Source organism: Stenella coeruleoalba (assembly GCF_951394435.1).
Source record: "Stenella coeruleoalba genome assembly, chromosome: 7".
NCBI lineage: Eukaryota > Metazoa > Chordata > Mammalia > Artiodactyla > Delphinidae > Stenella > Stenella coeruleoalba.
This window is the reverse complement of record NC_137153.1, coordinates 66,972,842-66,999,706: the sequence shown is the minus strand read 5'-3', so window position 1 is coordinate 66,999,706 and position 26,865 is coordinate 66,972,842. Positions and strand designations below refer to the sequence as shown.

At 35.5% G+C, this 26,865-nt stretch overlaps 1 protein-coding gene across 3 annotated transcripts in view; it reads right to left on the bottom strand.

Moving 5' to 3' along the window:
• The window catches only part of BRD10 (bromodomain containing 10), a 104,666-nt gene that overhangs the window by 61,063 nt on the left and 16,738 nt on the right, over positions 1–26,865 (bottom strand). For 2 of the 3 annotated variants that reach the window (XM_079928003.1, XM_079928004.1), the window contains exon 2: positions 13,830–14,030. The exons of the other annotated variant lie outside the window; for it this stretch is intronic. In XM_079928003.1, the coding sequence (XP_079784129.1) occupies positions 13,830–14,030 (201 nt within the window). The remainder of the gene's footprint in view (positions 1–13,829; positions 14,031–26,865) is intronic. 3 annotated transcript variants of the gene reach the window in all.

The window sequence follows — 26,865 nt, the reverse complement described above, 5'->3', positions numbered from 1 at the left end:
TCTAGTATATACTTCAGGAAAACAATGATCACAGAAAGAAGTTCTAAGATGAAAGAATTGAAGAACAAATCAACTGTGAATCATGTGGGTAAATAAACATTATACTACAAAAAACAGTAACAATAATGTTTAGTTCGGCGAGTAAAAAATGAGATAGAGCTAAATTATTCATCAATCATATATAAGACAGATGAGGCAGAAAAGATCAAAATTAATAAGAGAAATAGAGCATATAACTTCCAAGTGAGTGGAAACAGTTGTAAGTGAAATAAATCTCATCTTCCAAAGACGGATGTCAACAGATAATGCCAAACTGAAAAATCAGGAACTAGCAATCAGCATGTATTTAGAAATGTGTAAATAATTACTAGAAAAAATGGCTAAAAAGTTAAAGGTAGATGTTTCTGAGTCATGAAATAGAAGATGAGTTGAAGTAAGGCTGTTGTCTTTAATTAGAAGCCTTAATAGTACTATGTAACTTTTAAACTATACAGCCAATGAAATAAAAAAAAATTCTTCAATCAACTTTTCAAAAAGAATATTAGCCAGGAGATATTAAAGAGCCAATACCAAAAAGATTTATGGATATTATATTTCTTACCTGTTAGATTTATGGATATTGTTTACCATGAAATTGAGTTTCTCTGCACTTTATATATACTGAGAAGGGTAATCATTTCTTCAATATTCTGTTGTTAACTAAAGAAAAGGTTTTCAAGTTATTTCTCATGAAATGTAACTCAGAGCTTGTTTAAAAGTTTGGTATAGAAAACTATCTGTTAGAATACCAACCAACAAAAAGTGCATTCATTTAGTATGCTTGGCACAGAAACTGATTTTGGTCAACCCTGTCACAATCAATCATGCTCTGTTTCTGTAGAGGTGAAAGAGTAACAACTAGTGCTCAGGGAAGAAAATGAAAGGAGAAGTTGGAGCAGACCAAGACACTTTTATGGACTTGGTTTTGACTAAAACAGTGCTAGCAACCTTTGGCCAATAAAGGCTAGAGATACGGCAATTTCAGACACTATTTATTCAATTTATAGACGGGGACACTAAGGACATAGAAGGGCGATAAGGTAACTTTCTTAGGCTTACACAGTGATTAGCGTAAGAGCCAGCAATACAAACAGTTTGTCATTGGTGGGCCAAAGTTAGCACCAACTGGCTTACTCTTGGAAGACTAGGCAGTAATTCACAAATTGTGTTGGCTCAGGTGCCTGGAAAGGCCATGACTTAGTTGGGGTATGATGCTGCCAAATGTGGACATTGCCTGAGTTACTCAAGGGCTGCTACTCACTCTTCTGTTCCCTATAAACTAAACCCTTCAAGGGAGAATGATGGATTCTAGCCTTAGACCATGAGTACTGAAGAGGCAGGAGAAAGAGAAACAAAGATTGGTCTGGTGTAGGCCAGCGTAACACAGAATAATCCTTTAGACGTAGAGCTGTGAGTCTCTGTCCCAATCCTCAGCAGTATGGTATATACAGAATGGGAGCTTGCCAAAGAGCTCTAGAGTTAACGTCTATAATCTGCCAATTTAAAAAAACTTAGTCAAACACTTAAAATATAATTAAAACATTAAAAAAAACACTATTACAAAATGCTGAAGAAAACCACACTCTGCTCACAAGGACAAATAAAAAAGAGCTTTCAAAATTATTCTCAATTTAAAAATTTGTTCTGAAGTGCTGTACTAAAATCAGATAGAGTGCTACATGTTTCTAAAATGTTAGCTTGAAAAATTAAGCCTTCAGTATTGGGGCAATGCTATATGAATGCCTGAGGATAGTTATAAAAACCACATTCACTAATGAAAAAAAAACGGTTATAGGAAAGTAAGAAAGTAGATCCTAATAGTTCTCATTGCAAGGAGAAATTTTTTTTTAATAAATTTATTTTATTTATTTATTTTTGGCTGCATTGGGTCTCCGTTGCTGCGCACGGGCTTTCTCTAGTTGCAGCGAGCAGGGGCTACTCTTCGTTGTGGTGTGTTTGCTTCTCATTGCAGTGGCTTCTCTGGTTGTGGATCAGGGGCTCTAGGCATGCGGGCTCAGTAGTTGTGGCGCACAGGCTTAGTTGCTTCTCGGCATGTGGGATCTTCCTGGACCGGGGATCGAACCCGTGTCCCCTGCATTGGCAAGTGGATTCTTAACCACTGAGCCACCAGGGAAGTCCCTCTTTTCTTTTTATTACATCTATATGAGATGGTCAGTATAATTAAATCTACTGTGGTAATCTTTTCACAATATATGTAAGTCAAACCATCATGCTGTACATCTTAAACTTATACAGTGATGTATATCAATCATTTCTCAATAAAACTGGAAGTAAAAGTAAACATCACCAAATGAACAACAAAAAAGTTTTCCCCAATTTTTTTTTTTCCTGGACAAGTTCTCATTTTTGAGGTTGTTCCTTACTGGCTTCAAGAATGTTTACCTGTTACTGTGTAAAATATGAACAGAAGCTGTGCCTAAGGTTATTTTGGTCAGGTATAACTTGGTAAGAACATCACTAACAAGTGAACAGCTTTACAAAAGAAAATTATGTTTTAAAGTATCCTAACTTTACTAGTTTTATAAAGTTTATCGAATGCTTACCATGTGTGAGAATACAAAGAGGTGAAAGCATGGACCACACTCTTAAATAAGAGTTTACAATCTAGTAAGAAACATATACAGAAGTTGTAATCCAAAATAATCCATTAACTGAAAAAACAATACAACACAGTATGTAAAGTGGTAGCATGAAAAAGGAAAGCATGACATTTATTTACATTTTCTAAAATGAGCAATATACAATATTATATTTTAGGAAAACCAACCATTCATATTAAGTGTTCAGTCAAGCTTCTTACTTAGCTACCAACAACAGAATCTCTTCTAGCTAAAGTAGAGAAGGAATTAAGCTCTGTTAAGGGTAACAGAGCCAAACTTAATAGATATGAAGATATGAATCCCAACCACACTTTGAGAGCTTCTCCAGAAAAAACTAGACTTCCACTACTACTTAGCATTTCTGATACTAGGAAGCTAGAACAACTAGAAGCTCCTACCACCACCTTTGCCAAAAGATTAACTTCCCTGCCCAAGACTGCCACCTCATGTTGGTCCCAAGCAATTTCAAGTGAGAAGAGCGTGACTGGTCACAGGCCTCTACCTTAGCTATGAGTGGGTATGAGAATATAAATTTTCTGGCATCTGCTTTGGGAAGTCAGGACTTACAACATGGGAAATTACCAAAATGTTGGGCAGCTCTTCAAAAATGCTGGGTGGTCACAAATGACAAATGTCTACTTCATTAAGTCATTGTTATTTTGTGTTATAGAGAATTTGAAAATAAATCACTTAATCATAAGTCATAGCTTTTTTTTTTTTTCCTTCTTTTTTCGGTATGCGGGCCTCTCACTGTTGTGGCCTCTCCCATTGCGGAGCACAGGCCCCGGACGCGCAGGCTCAGCGGCCATGGCACACGGGCCTAGCCACTCCGCGGCATGTGGGATCTTCCCGGACCGGGCCATGAATCCGTGTCCCCTGCATCGGCAGGTGGACTCTCAACCACTGCGCCACCAGGGAAGGCCCAGCTTTTAATTCACAAAAATGTAGAAAACATTTTTACTTTAACTCCAATGATTTCCAAATCAATAAAATACCAGTAAGTTTAGACAAACATGTGAAATGAGTACAAAAGCATGCACACTATTTCTAGTAATCCAAATAGTTTTGCAAAAAAAGAATGGTGAAGAGGTCCAATATTTTTAATATGGCTAGAGTAGACATTAATGATTGAAACTGCTACCTAATGATGTCATATTCCAGATTAACTGAAATTTACTTAAGGAGAGCTAACTTCCAATTTTAACAATTTTATTTTTAAAATATTATCTAAAATGTATTATATATGTTCCTGCTTAATAAATAAAGTATATAAAATATAATTTAATCTTTCCTTAATGGCTCAATGTCACCATTATAAACAAAATGCAGTGGTCATGAGTAGCTTAAAGACTATTCCAGCAACTACACTTTTTTTTTTTTTTTTTTTGGCTGCACCACGCAGATTGCATGATCTTAGTTCCCTGATCAGGGATCGAACCCGGAACCCCTGCAGTGGAAGTGTGGAGTCCTAACCACCGGACCGCCAGGGAGTTCCCTCCAGCAACTACACATTAACCAGCCCTTTCACTCAATTTTCCCAGAACTTTGACTTGTACTGTTGCTGTCTTCTAAATCAACAGTGCCTCTGTACACTAATCGGCCCCAAGATAGGCTGCTGCCCTAACAGCATTTACCTGAAGACAGCCAGACTACCAAGCCTTACTCAATGTTTATTCCTTTCTGTTCAACACATATCATCTGCCATCTCCTTTGCACTGGTTTCCAATGCATCCAGGTAAATAAAGATAGTAGTATAGGAATGCCAGGATTTTGGATTTTTGCAATCTGATTTAAGAAACCATGGTTTGTACGGCATATACTGTACAAAAAAGGGAGACTACCTACTGTATAAAAATTAAAATATAGAGTAGGGATTCCCTTCCTTTAATTGGAATAGATCACAAATCAGAGACCTAACTGTTGGACTTAAAAGATTTTTTAAAATAGTTTACTCTTAGGTTTATGTCTGTCCAGATGGTCACCTAAAAATTATCAGATGCCCATCAGTTAACTGAAGTATTACCATATTATACTATGGACTAGAATTATTCAGCTTGCTGCCAACTTGAATTTCTGATATAAAAAGTTGTTTAAAGCTAATTAGCAGGAGGAAAACTTTACTTTCTCACTTCTTATGCCAAAAGTTTTAATCAAAAAACAAAACAAAAAAAGAGAGAAGCTTACGCCTAGGTCTTAAGCACAACTACTGTAATCATATGATCCTTGCAATCTTCCCTGTCTTCCAATCTGACCTTTCTTTATGATGTTTTCAAAGCCCCTTCCAGACCAAATTTTACAGTAGCTATATTCTCAGCTAGTCTCTGACTAGCTCTCGAGAGGATATTAGATCGATAGAATTGATAGATTGATAAAATTATCATGATAGATTATGATAAATTAATTGTACATAGAGAGGGAGGCTTTGTTTAGCATTCCCATGTATCATACCACATGTTGATGACTAAATGTCACATTTTCCTTCTAAGGACTTAAAACAAATCTTGTGAGAGGCTCAAAAGACATTTAAAAGACTCAGCCTATCTCACTAGTTATGGGGCACTTTATAAATTTTAATACTTGTCATATTTTCAATTATAAAAGAAAAGCATGCTTATTTTAGAAAATTTAGAAAACGAAGGTTAAAAGAAAAAGTCTCACTATTCCTGATACATTTTACATGTGTTTTTATGTAAACTCTAAATTCGGATGCACATAAAGTTAACGCTCTCTTGGTACTGAAGACAGAAAAAGAAGGTAGGTGTGGCAAGGATAGCAAGAAATGTGGGGGAAAAAGGCATATGATGAGATTAGAGAGATAGGGTGAGGCCAAAAGGTAAAAGCAGGGTCTTATAAACTATATTAAGCCATTAAAGTTCGTGTGTGTACTTGACTTGCTTTGTTTTGGGGAGGTGTAAGTAATGGGAAAAGGTAAGTGGCATGATCAAATTTGCATTTGGAAAAGTTCATTCTAGCTTTAAAGTGAAAAACAGAATGGAAGGAGGACAACTGTTTCACCAATTAAGAAAAGATTATAGTAGCCTAAGTGAGAGCTTAAGGAACTGGATGAAGGCAGAGAAGATAGAGGGTAGCAAATTCAAGAGAGATTAGGAAATAAAACTGTCAACATTTGGGGATGAATTTGATTTGTGTATAAGGGAAAGGAAGATGTCCTGGATGAATCCTAGGTTTCTAATTTAAATAATCTAATAGATACTGGTGCCATTCATAAAGATAGGGAGCACTACAGTGAGATCAAATTTTAGGTGTAAGCATTATGCTTTCATAATTAATTTTTGATGTAATCAATTTGAAGAAGATATCTATAGCAAATATCTTTTGTTTGCCTGCAGATCTATTCTCTACCCTTCACTGTGTAGTTTAACTGTATCAGCAGGCAACGTCATGAACTAGCTTTCCTTAGGTTTAGTTGAGGGAGCCCTGGCAAGGACCAGATAAAGACAGGAAAGTAGGGAAAAGTAGGGTAAAGTACTTTATTCCCTTGGCTTCCTCTCTGTGAGGTTTTTGGTATTTACCTAACATGCATGTGCTGTAAAAATAGTTAATAGGGAAATAACCTGAGCTGATGGCTGTCTTGTTTAATGTCTTGCTAAATTTTCATGAACAATACAAGCATAATTGTTAAGAACACATGTATTAAGTTCATATAAGTGGAATAAAAGTTTTATAAATGGACTTAAATAAAAGGGGGGGAGTTGTGTCCTTCAACACAAGGTATCATCTCAATAGCCTCTTGTTTGTAATCCTCTCATGGGTACCAGTAACTACACCCTCTTGCTCACCCTGGTTAACAGCCTCATGTCTTAATGTTCAGCTATAATCCAATCTCTTTTGAAATAAACCCTCCTTGAATTTTCTCATTTTGAATGTGCCACCTGTTTCCTGATAGATGAGAGACAATGATACTGTCAGTGATAGATACTACATCCAGAGACATGTTAAATATGCAATTAGGTCTCAAACTTAGAGAAGTTTGGGCAAGAGACATATATCTGAGTCTTCTGTATATAGGTGGTATGGGAATGGATGAGATGACTTATGAAGAAAGTATAACATGAGAAAAGGATAGACTCTTGGATAAAAACTTGAACTGTGGCAACAGCTGGACAGTTAAGAACCAGAAAGAACTAAAATATTGGACAATGATGGCACTTAAGACTGAGGGAGGGCTTCCCTGATGGCACAGTGGTTAAGAATCTGCCTGCCAACGCAGGGGACATGGGCTCAAGCCCTAGTCCGGGAAGATCCCACGTGCCACAGAGCAACTGAGCCTGTGCTCTAAAGCCCACGAGCCACAACTACTGAGCCCACATGCTACAACTACTGAAGCCCGCGCACCTAGAGCCTGTGCTCTGCAACAAGAGAAGCCACCGCAATGAGAAGCCCGCATGGCAATGAAGAGCAGCCCCCACTCGCTGCAACTAGAGAAAGCCCGTGCACAGCAACAAAGACCCAACACACCTAAAAAATAATTAATTTTTAAAAACAAAACCGATAATGATGGTAACTACTTTATCAGTAATGATGGTAACTACTTTATCAATATAACCTCCTCACAACAACTTTAAGAAGAATATATTAGTGTAGCAACACTCCAAAAAACGTTGAAGAATCTGCCATGACCATAAGATTAAAAGCAGAATGAATATACAATTGAATCAAAAAGAATGAAGTACCCAGGAGGTGAAAGACCAAAGAAAGCTGGAAGGACCCTGCTCCCTGACTTCAAATGATGCTACAAATCCACAGTAATCAAAACAGTAGCGTACTGGCATAAAAACAGACACACAGATCGATGGAAAGGAACAGAGAGCCCACAACTAAATCCATGCATATACAGTCAATTAATTTATGACAAAGGAGCCAAGAATATACAATGGGGAAAGGACAATCTCTTCAATAAATGGTGTTGGGAAAACTGGACAGCTACATGCAAAAGAATGAAATTTGATGGCTCTCCTACAATATATACAACAATTAATTAACTTAAATGGATCAAAGACTTGAACATAAGACCTTATACCATAAAGCTCCTAGAAGAAAAAGATAAGCAGTAAACTCCTTGACATAGGTCTTGGTAAAGATTTTTGGAATCTGACAACAAAAGCAAAAGCAACAAAAGCTAAAATAACTTCGTGTGACTGCATCATACTTAAAAGCTCTGTACAGCAAAGGAAGCCATCAACAAAATGAAAAGGCAACCTACTGAATGGGAGAAAATATTTGCAAATCATGTATCTGGTAAGAGGCTAAAATCCAAAATATATAAAAAAACTGATACAATCCAATAGCAAAAAACCAACAATTTGATTAAAAAATGGACAGATCTGAATATACATTTTTCCAAAGACACACAGATGGCCTACAGGTATATGAAAAGATGCTCAACATCACTAATCATCAGGGAAATGCAAATTAGAACCACAATGAGATACCACCTCACACCTTCAGAATGACCATTATCAGAAAGACAAAAAATAAGAAGTACTGGTGAGGATGTGGAGAAAAGGGAACCCTTGAGCACTGTTGGGAATGTAAACTGGTGCAGCCACTATGGAAAACCGTATGACAGCTCCTCAAAAAATTAAAAATAGAACTACAATATAATCCAGCAATTCCACTTCCGGGCATTTATCTGAAGAAAATAAAAATACTAACTTGAAAATATGTACCCCCATGTTTACTGCAACCTTATATACAACAGCCAAGATATAAAAACAATCTAATGGATGAATGGATAAAGAAAATGAGGTATATATACACAATGGAGTATTAGTCAGCCACAAAATAGAAGGAAATATTGCCATTTGTGACAATGTGGATGGACCTTGAGGCCATTACACTACGTGAAAAAAGTCAGACACAGAATGATAAAACTGTATGATCTCTCTTATATGTGGAATCTTAAAAAAAAAAGAACAGATGGGTGGTTGCCAGAGGAGGAGGGTGGGAAGTGGGAAAAATGGGTTGAGTGAGTCAAAACATAAAGAAGAAAAATAAAATTAAAAACAAAGTAGAATGAACACATACACACACATCTATCTGTATCTCCATCCTTAAAGAAGACACATACATCAATGTTTACTGCAGCATTCCATAATAACAAAACACTAGAAATAATCCAAAATGTGCATCTTATCAGGTAAATGGATAAACTGTAACACAGTCAGATAATGTAATATTATATACTAGCACGTGAAATAAACTAGAATGAAATAATTCAACACAGTTAAATCTCAGATACATAATGTTGAGTGAAAACAGAAAGTTGACATTTATATAAAGGATTCTTCAACATGCAAAAATCAATCAATGTGATACACCATATTAACAAACTGAGGAAGAAAAACATATGATCATCTCAATAGATGCAGAAAAAGCTTTTGACAAAATTCAACACCCATTTATGATAAAAACCCTCCAGAAAGTAGGCACAGAAGGAACTTACCTCAACATAATAAAGGTCATATATGACAAACCCACAGCCAACATAGTCCTCAATGGTGAAAAACTGAAACCATTTCTACTAGGATCAGGAACAAGACAAGGCTGCCCACTCTCACCACTATTATTCAACATTGTTTTGGAAGCTTTAGCTACAGCAATCAGAGAAGAAAAAGAAATAAAAGGAATCCAAATCGGAAAAGAAGAAGTAAAGCTGTCACTGTCTGCAGATGACATGATACTATACATAGAGAATCCTAAAGATGCTAACAGAAAACTACTAGAGCTAATCAATGAATTTGGTAAAGTACCAGGATACAAAATTAATGCACAGAAATCTCTGGCATTCCTATACACTAATGATGAAAAATCCAAAAGTGAAATTAAGGGCACACTCTCATTTACCACTGCAACAAAAAGAATAAAATACCTAGGAAAAAACCTACCTAAGGAGGCAAAAGACCTGTATGCAGAAAACTATAAGACACTGATGAAAGAAAGTAAAGATGATACAAATAAATGGAGAGATATACCATGTTCTTGGATTGGAAGAATCAACATTGTGAAAATGACTATATTACCCAAAGCAATCTACAGATTAAATGCAATCCCTATCAAACTACCAATGGCATTTTTCACAGAACTAGAACAAAAAATTGCACAATTTGTATGGAAACACAAAAGATACCGAATAGCCAAAGCAATCTTGAGAAAGAAAAATGGGCCTGGAGGAATCAGGCTCCCTGACTTCTGACTATTCGACAAAGCTACAGTAATCAAGACAGTATGGTACTGGCACAAAAACAGAAATATAGATCAAAGGAACAGGATAGAAAGCCCAGAGATAAACCCACGCACATACAGTCACCTTATTTTTGATAAAGGAGGCAAGAATATACAATGGAGAATAGCCTCTTCAATAAGTGGTGCTGGGAAAACTGGGCAACTACATGTAAAAGAATAAAATTAGAACACTTGCTAACACCCTACACAAAAATAAACTCAAAATGGATTAAAGACCTAAATGTAAGGCCAGACACTATCAAAGTCTTAGAGGAAAACATAGGCAGAACACTCTATGACATCAATCACAGCAAGATCCTTTCTGACCCACCTCCTAGAGAAATGGAAATAAAAACAAAAATAAATAAATGGGACCTAATGAAACTTAAAAGCTTTTGCACAGCAAAGGAAACCATAAACAAGACCAAAAGAGAACCCTCAGAATGGGAGAAAATATTTGCAAATGAAGCAACTGACAAAGGATTAATCTCCAAAACTTACAAGCAGCTCATGCAGCTCAGTATCAAAAAAACAAAGAACCCAATCCAAAAATGGGCAGAAGACCTAAATAGACATTTCTCCAAAGAAGATATACAGATTGCCAACAAACACATGAAAGAATGCTCAACATCATTAATCATTAGAGAAATGCAAATCAAAACTACAATGAGGTATCACCTCACACCAGTCAGAATGGCCATCATCAAAAATTCTACAAACAATAAATGCTGGAGAGGGTGTGGAGAAAAGGGAACCCTCTTGCACTGTTGGTGGGAATGGAAAGTGATACAGCCACTATGGAAAACAGTATGGAGGTTCCTTAAAAAACTAAAAATAGAACTACCATACGACCCAGCAATCCCACTACTGGGCATATACCCTGAGAAAACCATAATTCAAAAAGAGTCATGTACCACAATGTTCATTGCAGCAGTATTTACAATAGCCAGGACATGGAAGCAACCTAAGTGTCCATCGACAAATGAACAGATAAATAAAATGTGGCACATATATACAATGGAATATTACTCAGCCATAAAAAAGAAACGAAATTGAGTTATTTGTAGTGAGGTGGATGGACTTAGAGTCTGTCATACAGAGTGAAGTAAGTCAGAACGAGAAAAACAAATACCATATGCTAACACATATATATGGAATCTAAAAAACAAAAATGGTCCTGAAGAACCTAGGGGCAGGACGGGAATAAAGACGCAGACCTACTAGAGAATGGACTTGAGGACATGGGGAGGGGGAAGGGTAAGCTGAGACAAAGTGAAAGAGTGGCATGGACATATATACACTACCAAATGTAAAACAGCTAGCTAGTGGGAAGCAGCCGCATAGCACAGGGAGATCAGCTCAGTGCTTGTGACCACTTAGAGAGGTGGGATAGGGAGGGTGGGAGGGAGGGAGATGCAAGAGATATGGGGATATATGTATATGTATGGCTGATTCACTTTGTTATAAAGCAGAAACTAACACACCATTGTTACCAATTATACTCCAATAAAGATGTTAAAAAAAAAGAATGTTAAGAAACAGACCTGTATACACCTGAAACTATCACAACATTGTAAATCAATTTAAAAAAATCAAATGTATTTCTCTATGTTAGCAACAAAATATAACTGAATTTTAAAATGATTTACAATTGCATCAAAAGCATGAAATTTTCTCTTCCTCAAAAAACACTGAAAATGAAAAGGCAGGCCACACACTGGGAGAAAATATCCACAACGCATATACATAGCTAGCAAAGGACTTGTATCCAGAATATATAAGAGAATTCTTTAAATTTAATAATAAAATACATGGGAACGATAAAGTCTGGAAAGTGGTTTCTCCTGAGGACAGAAGAAAAATACAGAAAATCTTGATTAAAACTATGCTTATTTTGTTTAAAAATTGCTGGGTAGTGGGCATCTAGGCCTTTATTACAATTGTATTTATTCGTTGCTCCGTGCTTAAAATATTTCTAATTAAAAAAGAAAAGGTTAACACTGTACTCAAAGAGAAAGTTTAATTCATAGTAAATTATCATAGTCACTAGACATTTAATGAAGGATTTTTTCCTATGTCTTATTCACCTATGTTTATTTGATGTTAAGCACAGGACACAGATAAATATATGTAAAATCGGAGAAAAGAAAAAGATTCAGTCATATCTCTAGTTTCTTACTAGCCATTTCTACTTAATTGCTTAAATGCTTCCCTCATCACTTCAAACAACTTATTAAAAACTGCAGTTCACTGATCTTTCTCCACACCATGGACTCAAAGCTTTTTTATTTTCTTTGCTGATTCCATCATATTTAAGTCACAGGGACAGCACGCTGCTTAGGAGCACAAGCTTTATAACCAAACTGCCTGGGTTCCAATCTTAAATTTACCACTCAAAAATTGCCTGGCTTTGGGCAAGTTACTTAATGTCTCTGTGCCTCCGGACAAATGCTGAATACATACATAGAAGGTGCTCAGAGCTAAACCTGGCAAATAGTCCTGCTCAATAAATGTTAACCATTCTTTTTAATTTTCTTCTTATTGCTATTATTACAACTACCTCCTGACTCCTCTTTGTCTCTTCCTTTGTTCCCCCTATGTCAAGGAAGGTACTAAGTACTGTTGATTGTTCCCAGAACAATCTGACCTTCTCCCTATTTCTGGTTACCAGTAGTGGAGGTCTAGACTACTACAGCCTTCTTCCTACAAGCTTTGCTTTTCTTCAATTCCTCTCTATTCCAATGTATTACATACTACTGTCAGATTAATCCTTATCCCCTTCCATAAAACCCTCTTTCCTATAGCATAAGTAGTTCTATGAGGCTCTATAGAAAAAAAAAAAGTATTTCACAGTGAGTTCCCAATTAACCACTACTATTAAAAAGTATGGTGGTAGAAAGTCTCAAGGTTGAATTTTAATCCTACAAATATCAAAGCAAGCTAAATTTATTACTATAAGAGGAGCAACAATATATTATAAATTGCCTTTGAGTAGCATTAGTAGTTCCCTATTAGGTCAGCAATCACTCCTAACATAGTTTGAGATATGATTTAGTATAAAAATCACCAGTCTGGGGCTTCCCTGGTGGCGCAGTGGTTGAGAGTCCGCCTGCCGATGCAGGGGACACGGGTTCGTGCCCCGGTCTGGGAAGATCCCACATGCCACGGAGCGACTAGGCCCGTGAGCCATGGCCACTGAGCCTGCGCGTCCGGAGCCTGTGCTCCGCAACGGGAGAGGCCACAACAGTGAGAGGCCCGCGTACAGCAAAAAAAAAAAAAAAAAAAAAAAAAAAAAAAAACCACCAGTCTTTTTTCAGTAATCACTTACCTCTCTGGGCCCTAGTCTCTTGCTATTAAAAAAAAATTACAGATGTGTCACCCATCTCTATGCTCCCAGACCCTAGAAGGTAACACTAATTGAGCACAACATTCTTTCCTGATGAATCCAGAGTAAGCATAGTTATCCAGGAAATTAATACCAATGGAGGACTGGCAGAAGTGAACCTATATGTCATTTTGAACTACACAGTCTCTGGAGTTTCTCCTAATTTTAAACTTTAAAGGTCTGTGATTCTATTCTAAAGCTCTATGAATCTACATAAAATTCCTCTCATTTAAAATTTATAATTCATTTAAGACTACTTCCAGAAATCTAGAAAGCACCCTGAAATCTTTCATACAAATTATTTTTGTATAGCTTCAAAGTAATTTGGTTTAAATTTTAAAACTCTATTTTGAAACAAATATCATTGTGATATTTCAGTACTAACTCATACGTAGGTGAGAATGCATTTTGGAACACTATTAAAATGGGCCCAGAAATTTGATATGGGCACACAAAAGTTATACAACTACTCTTTGAAATGTAGTTCCTGAAAATTTGAACAACATGAAACTCAACTTTTTTTTTTTTTTAGCATTTACCTTTTTTCTTCTTTTGCTCTCAGCTGTTCTTCCTGTCTCAAAACTTGAACCATTACAGATTCAAAAACTCCACTTGTCAAGCCTGCCAAACTTCGTGGTGTTGACCGGCGCCTTGTTGAAGTACATGCAGTTCCCTTCTCATCCTCCAATCCATAATAGCCTCTAGATGTAACTGCTATCGTTGTCTTTTCTCTCAAGTGCCTTGGAGAAGAATAAGTCAATTCACAGGTCAAATCTTCTGGGTAAGCAATAAACCCCCTTAACCAGCATCTTAAGATGAATCCTTTTTGCTAACTACATAAAAATTTAGTTAAACCTTGCTTAGCTATGTTTCAGATTTTTATCCTCCCTACATAATTTCTAATTTTCCTTACTCATGTCATAAAGTCAGTCTGAGTGATAGTCTCTTCCCTACATTAAAAAAATATAAAATTGAAGCACTAAAATTAAGAATTAAAGATCTCTTCAATGAAAAAATTTTATTGTTTGCAAAATTAAATGTAGCTTATCTTTACATCTCTTCATATATTTCATACTACTATATCATTACTATGGAAAAATATACAATCACACAAAAACATTTTGGGAGAGAAAATTTATGATATATAAACACTTTGCAGTAATTATAAACAAATGAAGCACTACAATATATAATTTTAAGTTGTAAGCATTACAATATATAATTGTAAATTTAGAAACCTTCTGACTAAACTATAAAAAGAACCTAGGAATCTAGATTTCCTCTTCAACCTCACCATAAATGTCTCCCTACCCTATGATATTTATTATTACACTAAGATACTAGTCTAATGCTTAAAGATAAGGATGAAAAATTTTCTTAGCAGTTTGCTTAATTATCCATAAATTGTCTTAACGAATTTGGATTAAAACTATTTACACTGAAGAAAGAAACATTAATCTTATAAAATTTTAAGTCTAGAATAAAAACTGAATCCTGAATTTATGAGTTAATTGTAAATCTATATGAGTTAATCGTGAAAAGCACCAGGGAAAATATCTGCTGTTCTACCTCTGCAAAACATCCCAGAGCCTCTGAAGGCTTTGTACATGTTGTTTCTACAATGGTAAAATCAAGTCAATCTTAAAGTAAGCATTCAATATGCTGGATAAGAATCTATGTAAATTAAAATTTGACCCTGTAGTCATATTTTCCTGCTTTCCTATAGGCACAGGTTTTCTGTAATATAAAATAAGCTAAAGGTTCACCGAAACATAAACCTTTATGACATGAAATATAATCAAACTCCTGTCCATCTTGGACTATATTTACAGTGGTTTATTACTCTAAGTTAGAGTAACTTTATAACATTCTTACTCTCAGGCCATCTAGGTCCCGTGAATAGTATGACTGCAAGGTTCTACTGAACTGTGGCACTATTATGTGTTTTCTTTATTATGAGATAACATTTTAACTAATTCAGCTTTAGGCAGGGCATAAACTTTTAAACTGGTTTTCTAGTAATGCTAAAGAACTTGAGCTAATCTATCCATACTGTTTCAGGCTGTGATCTTTTAAGCACAACAGCATACATCTATATAGTGGCTAACTGGCTGGGAGTAAGGAACGTGGGCCCAAGGAAAATAAACTGGCAATAACAGATACTGAATGGGTATACCTGGGTTCATTTTAGCATAGTGTTCACACTGGCGAACTAACTAGTTCTGTAATTTTAATTATTTCCTCATCGATACTAATGGAAAAGAACATTAATGGACAATATTACACTGAAATGTGATGACATGTCAGAGGTTACACGGTATGTAGAGCACTGGGGATAAGGAGAGTTGAGGGAAATATTAAGTCATATGGCTTATAAACTGTCATGTAAACAAGTCAGAAACTAAATTTTACCCTTTAACTTCAGTCTTATAAGTAGAGATGGTGAAGTTATAAACTACTTTTTTAAACAGTATTTTCTCATAACAAAGAGGAATTAATATCCTTTATTACTCATCAGAAATAAGAATTTATAAGCTTTGATATTTATCATTCATAATCCAAATACAAAGAAAACGATGATGCTTCTCTTGTATCAATACGTAAAGATGAAAGGGTCTAAGGAAAAAAAATTCTCATGCAACATTAGCGGGTATGTAAAATTGGCACAGCCTTCTTGGAAGTCAATTTGGTAATAATCATTAAGATTTAATGTGCACATATCCTTTGACCCATCATGCTTCTAGGAATTTACCCTATAGACATATATCCACAACTGTGAGCAATAACACACACACACACACACACAAAGTATTGTTTGTCATTCAAAAAGAACAACCTGGAAATAAATGTCCTTCAATAGGAGACAGGTTAAATAAAGTCATGTACATCACAACATGCAATATCATCATCCATTAAAAGCAACAGGTAAATCTGTATGTACTCACTATAAAAGATGTCCACATTACACTGCTGAATGTAAAGAAGTTGTTTTGGGGTAAAATATATTTTTTACCCCAAAAGGAATTATATACAAGTATATGTAAACATACATATGGCATCCAGTAGTGTGTGCTTGTGTACATGTTCAAACTCTCACCTAGCTTACTTCAATCTCTTTGTGACACGTCTCCTGACTTCTACTCTGATCTCCCTCCAGTCTATCCTTCAAGCTGCAACCCAGGTAATCCTTTTAAAAAGCCAATCAGATTATGTCATTGCCCTGCTCTGTCTCTTCCAAAGCCTTCCAGTTATACTTAAAATACCATGCAAAGTTCTGATGGCTTACAAGAGTTAGTATGATATGGCCCTCATCTACCTCTTCAGACCCTATTTTCTATTACTCTGACCTTAGCTTTTTGTGTTCTGGCCACAAAAGTCTCCTTGTTATTCTCAGTCACACCAACATCTGCTTTGCACTTGATCTCTCTCCTGTAAGGCACTTTCCCCCCAGATATTTGTATGGCTAGGCACTATCACTTCATTCAAATCTGTATTCAAGTATCACCATATTTGAGAGGACTTCCCTGATCACCATAACCTGTAAAGGATTCCCTGTCATTCTCTATTGTTTTACTCTTGTTTCTTTTTCTTCATGTTACTTATCATACATTAATTATCTATTTATTTGGTAATTATCCATATCCTCACCAGAATGAAAGCTCCAGGAGGATAAGCACTTTGTTTTGTTCCTTCAGAGCCTCAAACTGTGGTATATAGATATAGTATTTGGAAGGATACAAGCCAAACCATTTATTTTTCATTTTAAATTTACACACATAAAGTTGAAAAATTCTACTCATCTGTTTTGTCCACAGTAAAAGAACACTGATTAAACATTTGTTACTAACTAGTACTTGAGTTTTCATACATCAGAGAATAAAAGGCAATAAAATAAGATGAAAATAAGTCTCACCTCCAGATAAGAATTGTCAGATAATCAGCAATCAAATAATACACTAAAATAACTCCCCCTTCCCAAAATTCAAGTTTTCCTTCCTATTAGGAAAATTATTCCATGAAATCAGTCTGACAGTAGTTTGAAAATAACAGATTGCTAACTGTAAGCAAAAGCTAAGCAATAATTATGGTTGATTCATTGAGTTTTATAGTTACCCTTTTTCTTTTTTTTTTCCCTCACAAAGAAAGCATGAAAAGGTCTTTTCTGTGGTGTTGATGCATTCCAAGTTTCAGAATTCAGAGGTGCAATTTTGTTTAAAATTATTAAAATAAGTATTAAGGTGGAAGTAAACTGATATTAAGTTTTACTTAAGGTTAATATTTGGACTGATCCTCTACTATAAAAAGATGATTGGAAAGGTTTCCGCTATTACATGATTTTACATTACCAAAACAATGTAGAAGTGTCACCTATAAAAAGTTTATCTGCCCACTTAAAAGTTGGAAACAGAATCATCTAATGTGCTTTAAAATGTTCCAAATGAAGAGTTTCAGTCACTTTTTAAACCCATTTACTTAAAAAAAATATTAAAATGCAATATAGCCCTCAGGGTCCTGACAAGAAAGAGATAATATTCAAAAGGAGGTGATGTTTAACGAAGACACCATTTACAAATGTGCAGGTAAGGTTAAGGGAAACTAGGAAGGGATGGTGAAGCACTCGTGGACTAGCTAGAGAGCATTATTATCACTCTAGGCTCAAAAGGGAAAGGGGAGGGAATAGTTACTAGAACCAAGAAGCTGTCATTGTAGAAGAGGGCCACACTATGATGATGCAGTTACTGAAGCCCAGCAAAGAAGAAGCTGTTAGAATAAATATCCCTACCTCTCTGTCAGTGCCTCCAACTGACTGAACCCAATCAGAAGCCAGAAAACAAGGCAGACCAGTTGATAACAGTCCTTAGAGATCAGCTTCCTGGGGCACAGAGCATAGTGCACAAGGGTGGAGAATAGATTTGAAGGTGCAAATGAAGATTATCCAGCACAACAGGAACTTAGTACTAGTTTTCAAGAGCAACTAACTGAAATTAGGAAAGGCAGAACTTTTTTTGGTGGATTTCAACAAAAACTTTTGCATGTTTGATAGATAAGCATCATTATGTAGTCAGCCCAGCCTGTCATGCACTTTTTCCATCTGGATTTGTGTATCTTTATGAGCTCTGAACTACAACAGTCTTTAAAACCAAGTACCAAAATAAACTCAACTTAAAACAAGCCTTTTAGATAACGCTACAGCCAATTATTAAACCAAGATTTTCAAAACTAATGAAGTATCAAAATGCCCTCACCAAAAATAACATTAGTATTATTTTTTAAAATTTAAAATATGCTTAATCTCTCATTTCCAGAATCTAGTTTAATGTACTGTGATATAATGTTTTATAATATATAAAGCATAATAGTACAGAAGAACCTATATATGATTTATAAATAAATATGCATACAATAGGGGTACATATTCAAAACCTTTTCTGCTTGAGAAGCCGGATCATAAAAGTTTGGAGACCACTCCTCTCATCTCCAGCTTATATATGATACCTCTAACAGTTCTGGAACAAAGAAGTCTTCATCCACACCAAAGGAAAAAAAAAAAAAAAAGCATTTATCACAGATTGTTAAACTTATTTCCTACTTGATCTCCTTTACTTTCTATTCTCCCAATTGTTACTCTTATTCCCCTTGCATTTTAAACTCATCTTCATCCAGACCTCCAGTCCCTTGTTTGGTTTCTTTATTTGCTCTCACATAATTCAGCCTCTTTCAGCTATTCATATAGATAACTAAGTTGGGAACCATCATATACGACTAACCTCTTCTATCTCATCTCCCTTGACCAGTTTATCTTTCTGTCTCAGGCACCCTATCTCTCTCTTGCATCTCAGCTAAAAGGTCCTTCACACCTATACCTCCACTACTAAGCACTGTAGGAGAAAAAAATCACCACCTTGTAGTTTATGGTCTAACTGTAACCTAAACTGGGCTCGCCTAAGATTATTTCTTTGAAGGAAGTCAACTCCCTCTTCGGTTCTCCATAACAGCAACTTCAAATGCCATCATTATTCAAAAACTTCACCTCACTATCCATCATCATATAGCAGTTGACTTTGCTTATTACTTATTTCACAGAGAAAATGGTAGTTTTAAAGAAAGAGCTCGATTAACTTCCTGATTCTCAAAAAACAAAATTATCTGAAGCTAAACAAAATGTATCTGCACTTTAAATTGCAGTGAAAAAAGTGTCTCTTATCAAAAACTAATCCTGCAGTAGGTTTTCAGAATTTTTACTTCATTAACTATCTCCTGGATCTTCAGCCTCTACCTGCTAGTTGCCTTTAGCATATAAACATGTCCAAGTTTTTATTAAAAACAAACCATTCCCCTTGAGAAGAGCCACATCTAAATCTTGGTCCATTTCACCTTTCATTCACACCTCAAACTGTCATTTGCCTGTACCTACTCTATTGAAATCCCTCTTCCCAAATGACCTCCTAGTTATGAAATTCAAGTGATATTTTTCATTTCTTATTCACTCAACCTCTGTATACCATCTGATTACTCTTTTATCAAGACCTTAAACTGGACTTTGCAGAAAGAGCAGTTTTAGATAGGTAGGAAAGAGTGGAAAAGAAATACTAATTAAGAAGAAAATTCATTCATATTATTCAAATTCATTCATTCAAAATATTTACTGAGCAACAGGGATTCAGCAGTGAACATGCTGACAGTTTGCATATATTCGGGTTGAAACAACGGTGACACCACTGAAAAAAATGTTAAAGTTGAAAAGAAAAATATGAAAATTGGGAAGGAGACCTGGGTTAGAAATACACTTAGTTTTTAACATTTTGATATAACACTTGCACAACCAGCTGGGAAAGTTCTATGGACAGAAATATGAAGCTAAAACAAAAGGAAAGGCTCAAGATATCGATTTGAGAGTCTTAGAAAATCATAAAAAAGAGTCTCTCCACAGAGGAATAAATATAGGGAGATATGACCTAAAGGCATAACTTTAGGGATTATCCATAATTATACAGAAAAACATAGCAAAAGAAGAGGAACACTCAAAAGACAATAGTTTAAGTTAAGAAACAGCACTATAAGGGAATTCCCTGATGGTCCAGTGGTTAGGACTCAGCGCTTTCACTGCAGGGGCCCAGGTTCGATCCCTGGTCAGGGAACTAAGATCCCACAAGCCACGTGGCGTGGCCAAAAAAAAAAAAAAAAAAAGAAGAAACATCACAATAACAACCAAAGGAGAAAAGTTTTAAGTACCAAGTGATCTAAACTATTTAGTTCTCCAGATAGATAGAAAAAGTACTAAGTAAAAACCAAGGATTAAGCAAGAAGGCATTCATTAATATGGAAAACTAATAAGGGAATAATTACAATAAGGGAATAATTACAAAGAATTATAAGTTAAAAAAATCTTTCAGTTAAAAAATCTTTCAAAGTCTTTGTTCATACCTGAAGTGGCACCAAATAAGTGACATAATTCCCCTAAATAACAACCAAAGACCACCATAACTAATTTTTTGAAAACCAAACATTCTGCTTAGAATAAATTTCCATTTCTTGATTTTGCCTTTCTAATTTAAGGAAGGGACAAAGGTAAATGTAAAGTTTTTATTTACATAGGAAGGATACTTGAGAAGTGCCTTACCAACCTCAACAACTCTGATAAGCATTTTTAGTAAGTTAGTGCTGTTCTGTTGAACATTTTACTACCACTACAGCTAATCCTTACCATATAGAAGCAGTCATGAGTTTTCAGTACAGGCAGAACAGAGGGCTCCCTAGGTCCTTATCTTTCATATAGTCTGGTTATGTTCATGTTCCCTAGAAGATACTAAAGCTGTGACAAGTCTGCAAAGTGGGCAGGTAGATAGCTTGGCTTCCTTTTCTTGGCTAACTCCTCTAAATATCTGCCAAGTACTGATGAGGATTTAAAGTAGGACACTGTAAATTCAAGATACTTTCAGATGTGACACAGACACAAAGAGGAAAGATGGGAAAGCTGGGGCAAGTCTTGCCTCTACCTACTTGAAATAAGAGGTCATAAAAAAGAGATGTAGGCACCTAACAAGAGCTGAAGACTTAAATGAAATGAGGAGGATGTGACAAGTGGACATTATGGTGTTCACAGAAAATAAGCAATGCTACCAACCTCTTTCTTTATTGTGCATTTCAAGAATGGGAAGAATGTCATTCTTATTCCACACAAACTAGTAATTCCTGCTGTTCTCTCACGTTTTTAATTTAAAAATGAATATTTTATTTTCCCCTCCTTTATTGAGATATAATTGACATAAACCATTGTGTAAGTTTAATGTGTACAATGTGTTGATTTGATACACATATATTTTGCAACATTATTACCACCACAGGGTTAGCTAACACCTCCACTGGGTCACATAACTAAAAAATATTTTAAGAAGTCATTTCTGAATTATATCTTTCTTCTGATTAAATTATCACCTTGCCCTCTGGGTTTTGCAAGGTCCAGCATGGGTTACAGGACTCTCTATCTGGCCCCGTTGCTGTCATTCCATCACTCACTCACTCCACAAACATTTACTGAGCACCTCTGGGTGCCAGGCTCTGCTTTGGGTACTGGGGATTCAGAAGACAGTGGTCTTTGTCTTCCAGGTACTTGCTGCTCTCTTGCATTTTCCAGCCATGCTGGAATGATGGAGATGATTTCCTTATCCACATGTGCTGCTTGGTATTGCACCTCTGCATCGGTCTCTCTGTTCTTTCTTCCCCTTATCATCTGGTGAGCTCCCTTCCTTTCTTCAAAATCCAAGTCAGATCTCTCCCTCTGTGGAGACATCTCTATCTTTGACAATAATCATTCAACTCCATCTCATTGTGGTTCCTTCTTTATGTCTTTAGCAGTAGAAGATCTTTTCTGGTAGGTTCCAGTCTTTTTCACTGATGGTTGTTCTGCGAATAGTTACGATTTTGGTGTGCTCATGAGAGGAGGTGAGCTTAGGGTCTTTCTACTCTGCCATCTTGGCTGATCTCTTCCATCTCCCAAATATTTCTTATGGCCAAGTGACCAAAACATGGATGGTGCAAATGTTGAGTCCACAATACTATTTTATACTATTAAAAAGTATTAAAAGTACCTTATGTAAAAATAAAAACATGAAAATTTCATTTCTGGAAAATTCAGAAAAAATCATTTGACAGAGAACTCATCCTACCAGATATTAAAGTGGATTTTAAAGTCACAGTAATAAATTTAATACCAGAAGTTGAATAGTTAGACATACTAACAGTAGTGGAGACAGTTCAAAAGTAGACCCAAATACACCAGGACTTTAATATATTACAAAAATGGTATACCAAAGCAATGGAAAAAAGTGATGCTGTGACAAGCAGCTAGATGTGAGAGAAAAATAAAGTTGGATTTCAACCTCACTCCTTGACCAATAAATATTCCAGACAGATCCATTTATTTGTTAATTCATTCATTTATTCCTTTATTCAATATTAAATACACATAGATACTGAGACAGGTGTTGGCATCAACACTTACAGGCAAGATTCCTCCTTGCTGAGCTTACACGCTAGTAAGAAGACACACACAAAAAGAGTAAAGAAATACATACACATAAGTCTTAACTATAATATACTGTAAGTTCTGTGAAGGACAGTCAAGAATAATTTCTCTGAGGAAAATGAGAGGAGGAGCCAGCCATGACCAAAACAAACAAACAAAAATAAGCAAACAGAAACCCAAAGAAAACTCTGGGAATAAGAGAGTTCTAGATAAAATAAAAAGGAAGTATAAAGGTCCTGAGGTGAGAAATGGCTTGGTAGGTATATAAAGAACAGTAAGCCAAACTCCTTACTATAGCCTAAGTGCCAATGAAGTGCTTGATGCAGGGTTCTGACTTCTCAATGTACATTTTTTTTAAAGTTCACCATGGCTGCCAGGTAGAAAATGGACTCAAGGAGGAAAAAGCAGAAGCAGGAAAAACAAGTCAGGAAACTATAGCAGTATTTCAGGCAAGAGATGATAATAGTTTGTACTTAAGTGGTGACAGTGAAAAGAAATGGGCAAAATTTAAAATATACTTTAGAGGAAGAAAGCTCAGAAATGGTTGATATGCTTAACAAGAGAAATGAGTGAAAAGGAAGAATCAATTAAAAAATCATGTTTTTTTGGCCACAGCAACTTCCCAGACAGTGGAGTCATTTGCTCAGAAGGTAAGAACAGGCTTAGAAAAGGAAAACAAAACAACAAACCTAAAGTTCAGTTTTGAACATGTTAAAATTTGAATTGGCTAACTTTTATTCAACATAGTATTGGAAATCCTTGTCACAGTAACCAAAAAATAAAAAGAAATAAAAGGAATCCAAATTGGAAAAAAATAAGTAAAACTGTCACTGGTGGCAGATGACATGATACTACTATACACAGAAAATCCCAAAGACACCAACAAAAACTACTAAAGTTCATCAATGAATTAAGTAAAGATGCAGAATACAAAATTAATATACAGAAATCTGTTGAGTTTCTATACACTAACAATGAGCTATTGGAAAGAGAAATAAACAATCCCATTTTGCATCATATCAAAAAGAATAAAACACCTAGGAATAAATCTAAGGAGGTAAAAGACCTGTACTTGGAAAACTTTAAGACACTAATGAAAAAAACTGAAAATGACACAAAAAGATGGAAAGATATTTCATGTTCAGGGACTGGAAGAATTAATATTGTTAAAATGACCATACTACCCAAAGCAATCTACAGATTCAATGCAATCCCTATCAAAATACCAATGGCATTTTTCACAGAACTAGAACAAATAATTTGACAAATTGTATGGAAACGCAAAGACACTGGAAAGCCAAAGCAATCTTGAGAGAGAAGAACAGAGCTGGAGGTATCAGGCTCCCTGACTTCAGACTATATTACAAAGCTACAGTAATCAAAACAGTATGGTACTAGCACAAAAACAGACACATAGATCAATGGAACAGAACAGAGAGCCCAGAAATAAACCCACACACTTATGGTTAATTAATCTACGACAAAGGAGGTAAGAATATGTAATGGGGAAAAGACAGTCTCTTCAATAAGTGGTCCTGGAAGAAAATGGACAGCTTACATGTAAAATAATGAAATTAGAATATTTTCTTATACCATATACAAAAATAAACTCAAAATGTATTAAAGAACTAAATGTAGGACCTCCCTAGTGGTCCAGTGGCTAAGACTCTGCTCTCCCAAAGCAGGGGGCCTGGGTTCGATCCCTGGTCAGGGAACTAAATCCCACATGCCGCAACTAAGGGTTCACTTGCTGCAACTAAAGATCCCACATGCCGCAACTAAAAAAAAAAAAAGATCCCATATGCTGCAACTAAAGATCCCACGTGGCACAACAAAGATCCTGCACATGGCAACAAAGATTCCACATGCTGCAACTAAGACCCAATGCAGCCAAATAATAAATAAATAAATAAAAGAACTAAATGTAAGGTGGAAAACCATAAAACTACCAGAAGAAAACAGGGGCAGAACACTCTTTGACATAATTCATAGCAATATTTTTTTAATATTTCCTTTCCTATAGCAATAGTTCCTTTCCAATATTTCCTTTCCTAAAGCAAAGGAAACAAATGCAAAACATAAAAAAAGGGACCTAACTAAACTTAACAGCTTTTGCACAGCAAAGGAAACCACCAATAAAGTGAAAAGACAACCTACTAAATGGGAGGAAATATTTATAAATATTATGACTGATAAGGGGTTAATATCCAAAATATGTAAATTGCTCATACAACTCAATATCAAAAAAACAAACAACCCAATTAAAAAATGGGCAGAAGACCTGAATACACTTTTTTTCTAAATAATACATACAGATGGCCAACAGGCACATGAAAAGATGCTCAACATTGCTAATCATCAGAGAAATGGAAATCAAAATCACAGTGAGATATCATCTTACACCTGTCAGAATGGCTATTATCAAAAAGGCCACAAATAACAAATGCTGGTGAGGATGTGGAGCAAAGGGAACCCTTGTACATCATTGGTGGGAATGTAAATTGGTGCAAGTATGGAATACAGTATGGAGGCTCCTCAAAAAACTAAAAATAGAACTACCATATGATCCAGCAATTTCACTCTTAGGTATATATACAAAGAAACTGAAAACACTAATTTGGAAAGATACATGCATCCCAATGTTCATAGCAGCATTATTTATAATCACCAAGATATGGAAGCAACCTAAGTGTCCATCAACAGATGAGTGGATAAAAAAGATATGGTGTACATATATACACAACAGAATACTTACTCAGCCATAAAAAAGAATGAAATTTTATCATCTGCAACAACAAAGATGGGACCTGGAGAGTATTATGCTTAGTGAAATAAGTCACACAGAGAAAGACAATTACTGTATGATATCACTTATATGTGAACTCTAAAAAATAAAACAAATGAATGAATATAACAAAACAAAAACAGACTCACAGACATAGAAAACAAACTAATGTTTACCAGTGGGGACAGGGGATTAACAGGTACAAACTACTATGTATACAATAAATAAGCTACAAGGATATATTGTACAACACAGGAAATATAGCCAATATTTTATAATAGCTTTAAATGAAATATAATCTATAAAAATTTTTTATCAGTATGTTGTACACCTGAAACTAGTATTGTAAACCAACTTACACCTCAATTAAAAAATAAAGCTTCACACAAACAGAAAAAAAACCCCAGAAACAAAAAATTGAGACACCCAGTTGAATACAAGAAACTAGTGACAGTCGTAGCCTATTTTACTAGGGGACCAGAAAAATGTAGAGCAGACATTTTTATTGTAATACTTCTTGTATTGTTTAATTTTTTGCCACTAAGATGTGTACACATTATTTTGTAAATTAATAAACTACCAATAAGACAAATACTAATCACTGGATTGCTAAGCAAAGTCCATGTACATTAGTTACACTATTTCCTTCAGATTTTCACAGTTGTTATACTTTATATGCATACTTATTTTCAATAATTTATACTGCAAATACATACTGTCAATCCCACCACCACAAGTATCTAAATGCTCCCTCCACCTTGAAATCTTTAATGATCCTATTCTCCCCAGCCTCTCTTTCAGGTAGAAGGCTCCTTTCTCTCAATCCTTGCTCATAAGCAACAAACACTGTGATTAAGTACCTGGGCTCTGGAGCCAAACAGTCTGGATTCAAATCCAGCTTCTGCCACTAATTAGTTTGGGCAAATTAATTTTTCTGTGTCTCATTTCTTCATTTGTAAAACAGGTTATGTAAATCATTAATTACTTCAAGAGTTGTGGGGATTAAATAAGTTAATACAAATAAAGCCTTTCAAACAGAGTAACATACAATAGCATTTAATAAGGCAGCCAAAACAGGCTATCTCTACTCCCTGCTCTAAATTGGCAACTTAATCATAAGTATTGTTGAAAAGGATAGTTATAAAGTAACGAAAACATTAGGAACTAACGTGTGTGACTGGAAACATTTTAAAATAGTTTTAAGGTATATTCTTACTATAAATCTCACAAACTCATCATGCCATGACTGATGGCTTCAACCTAT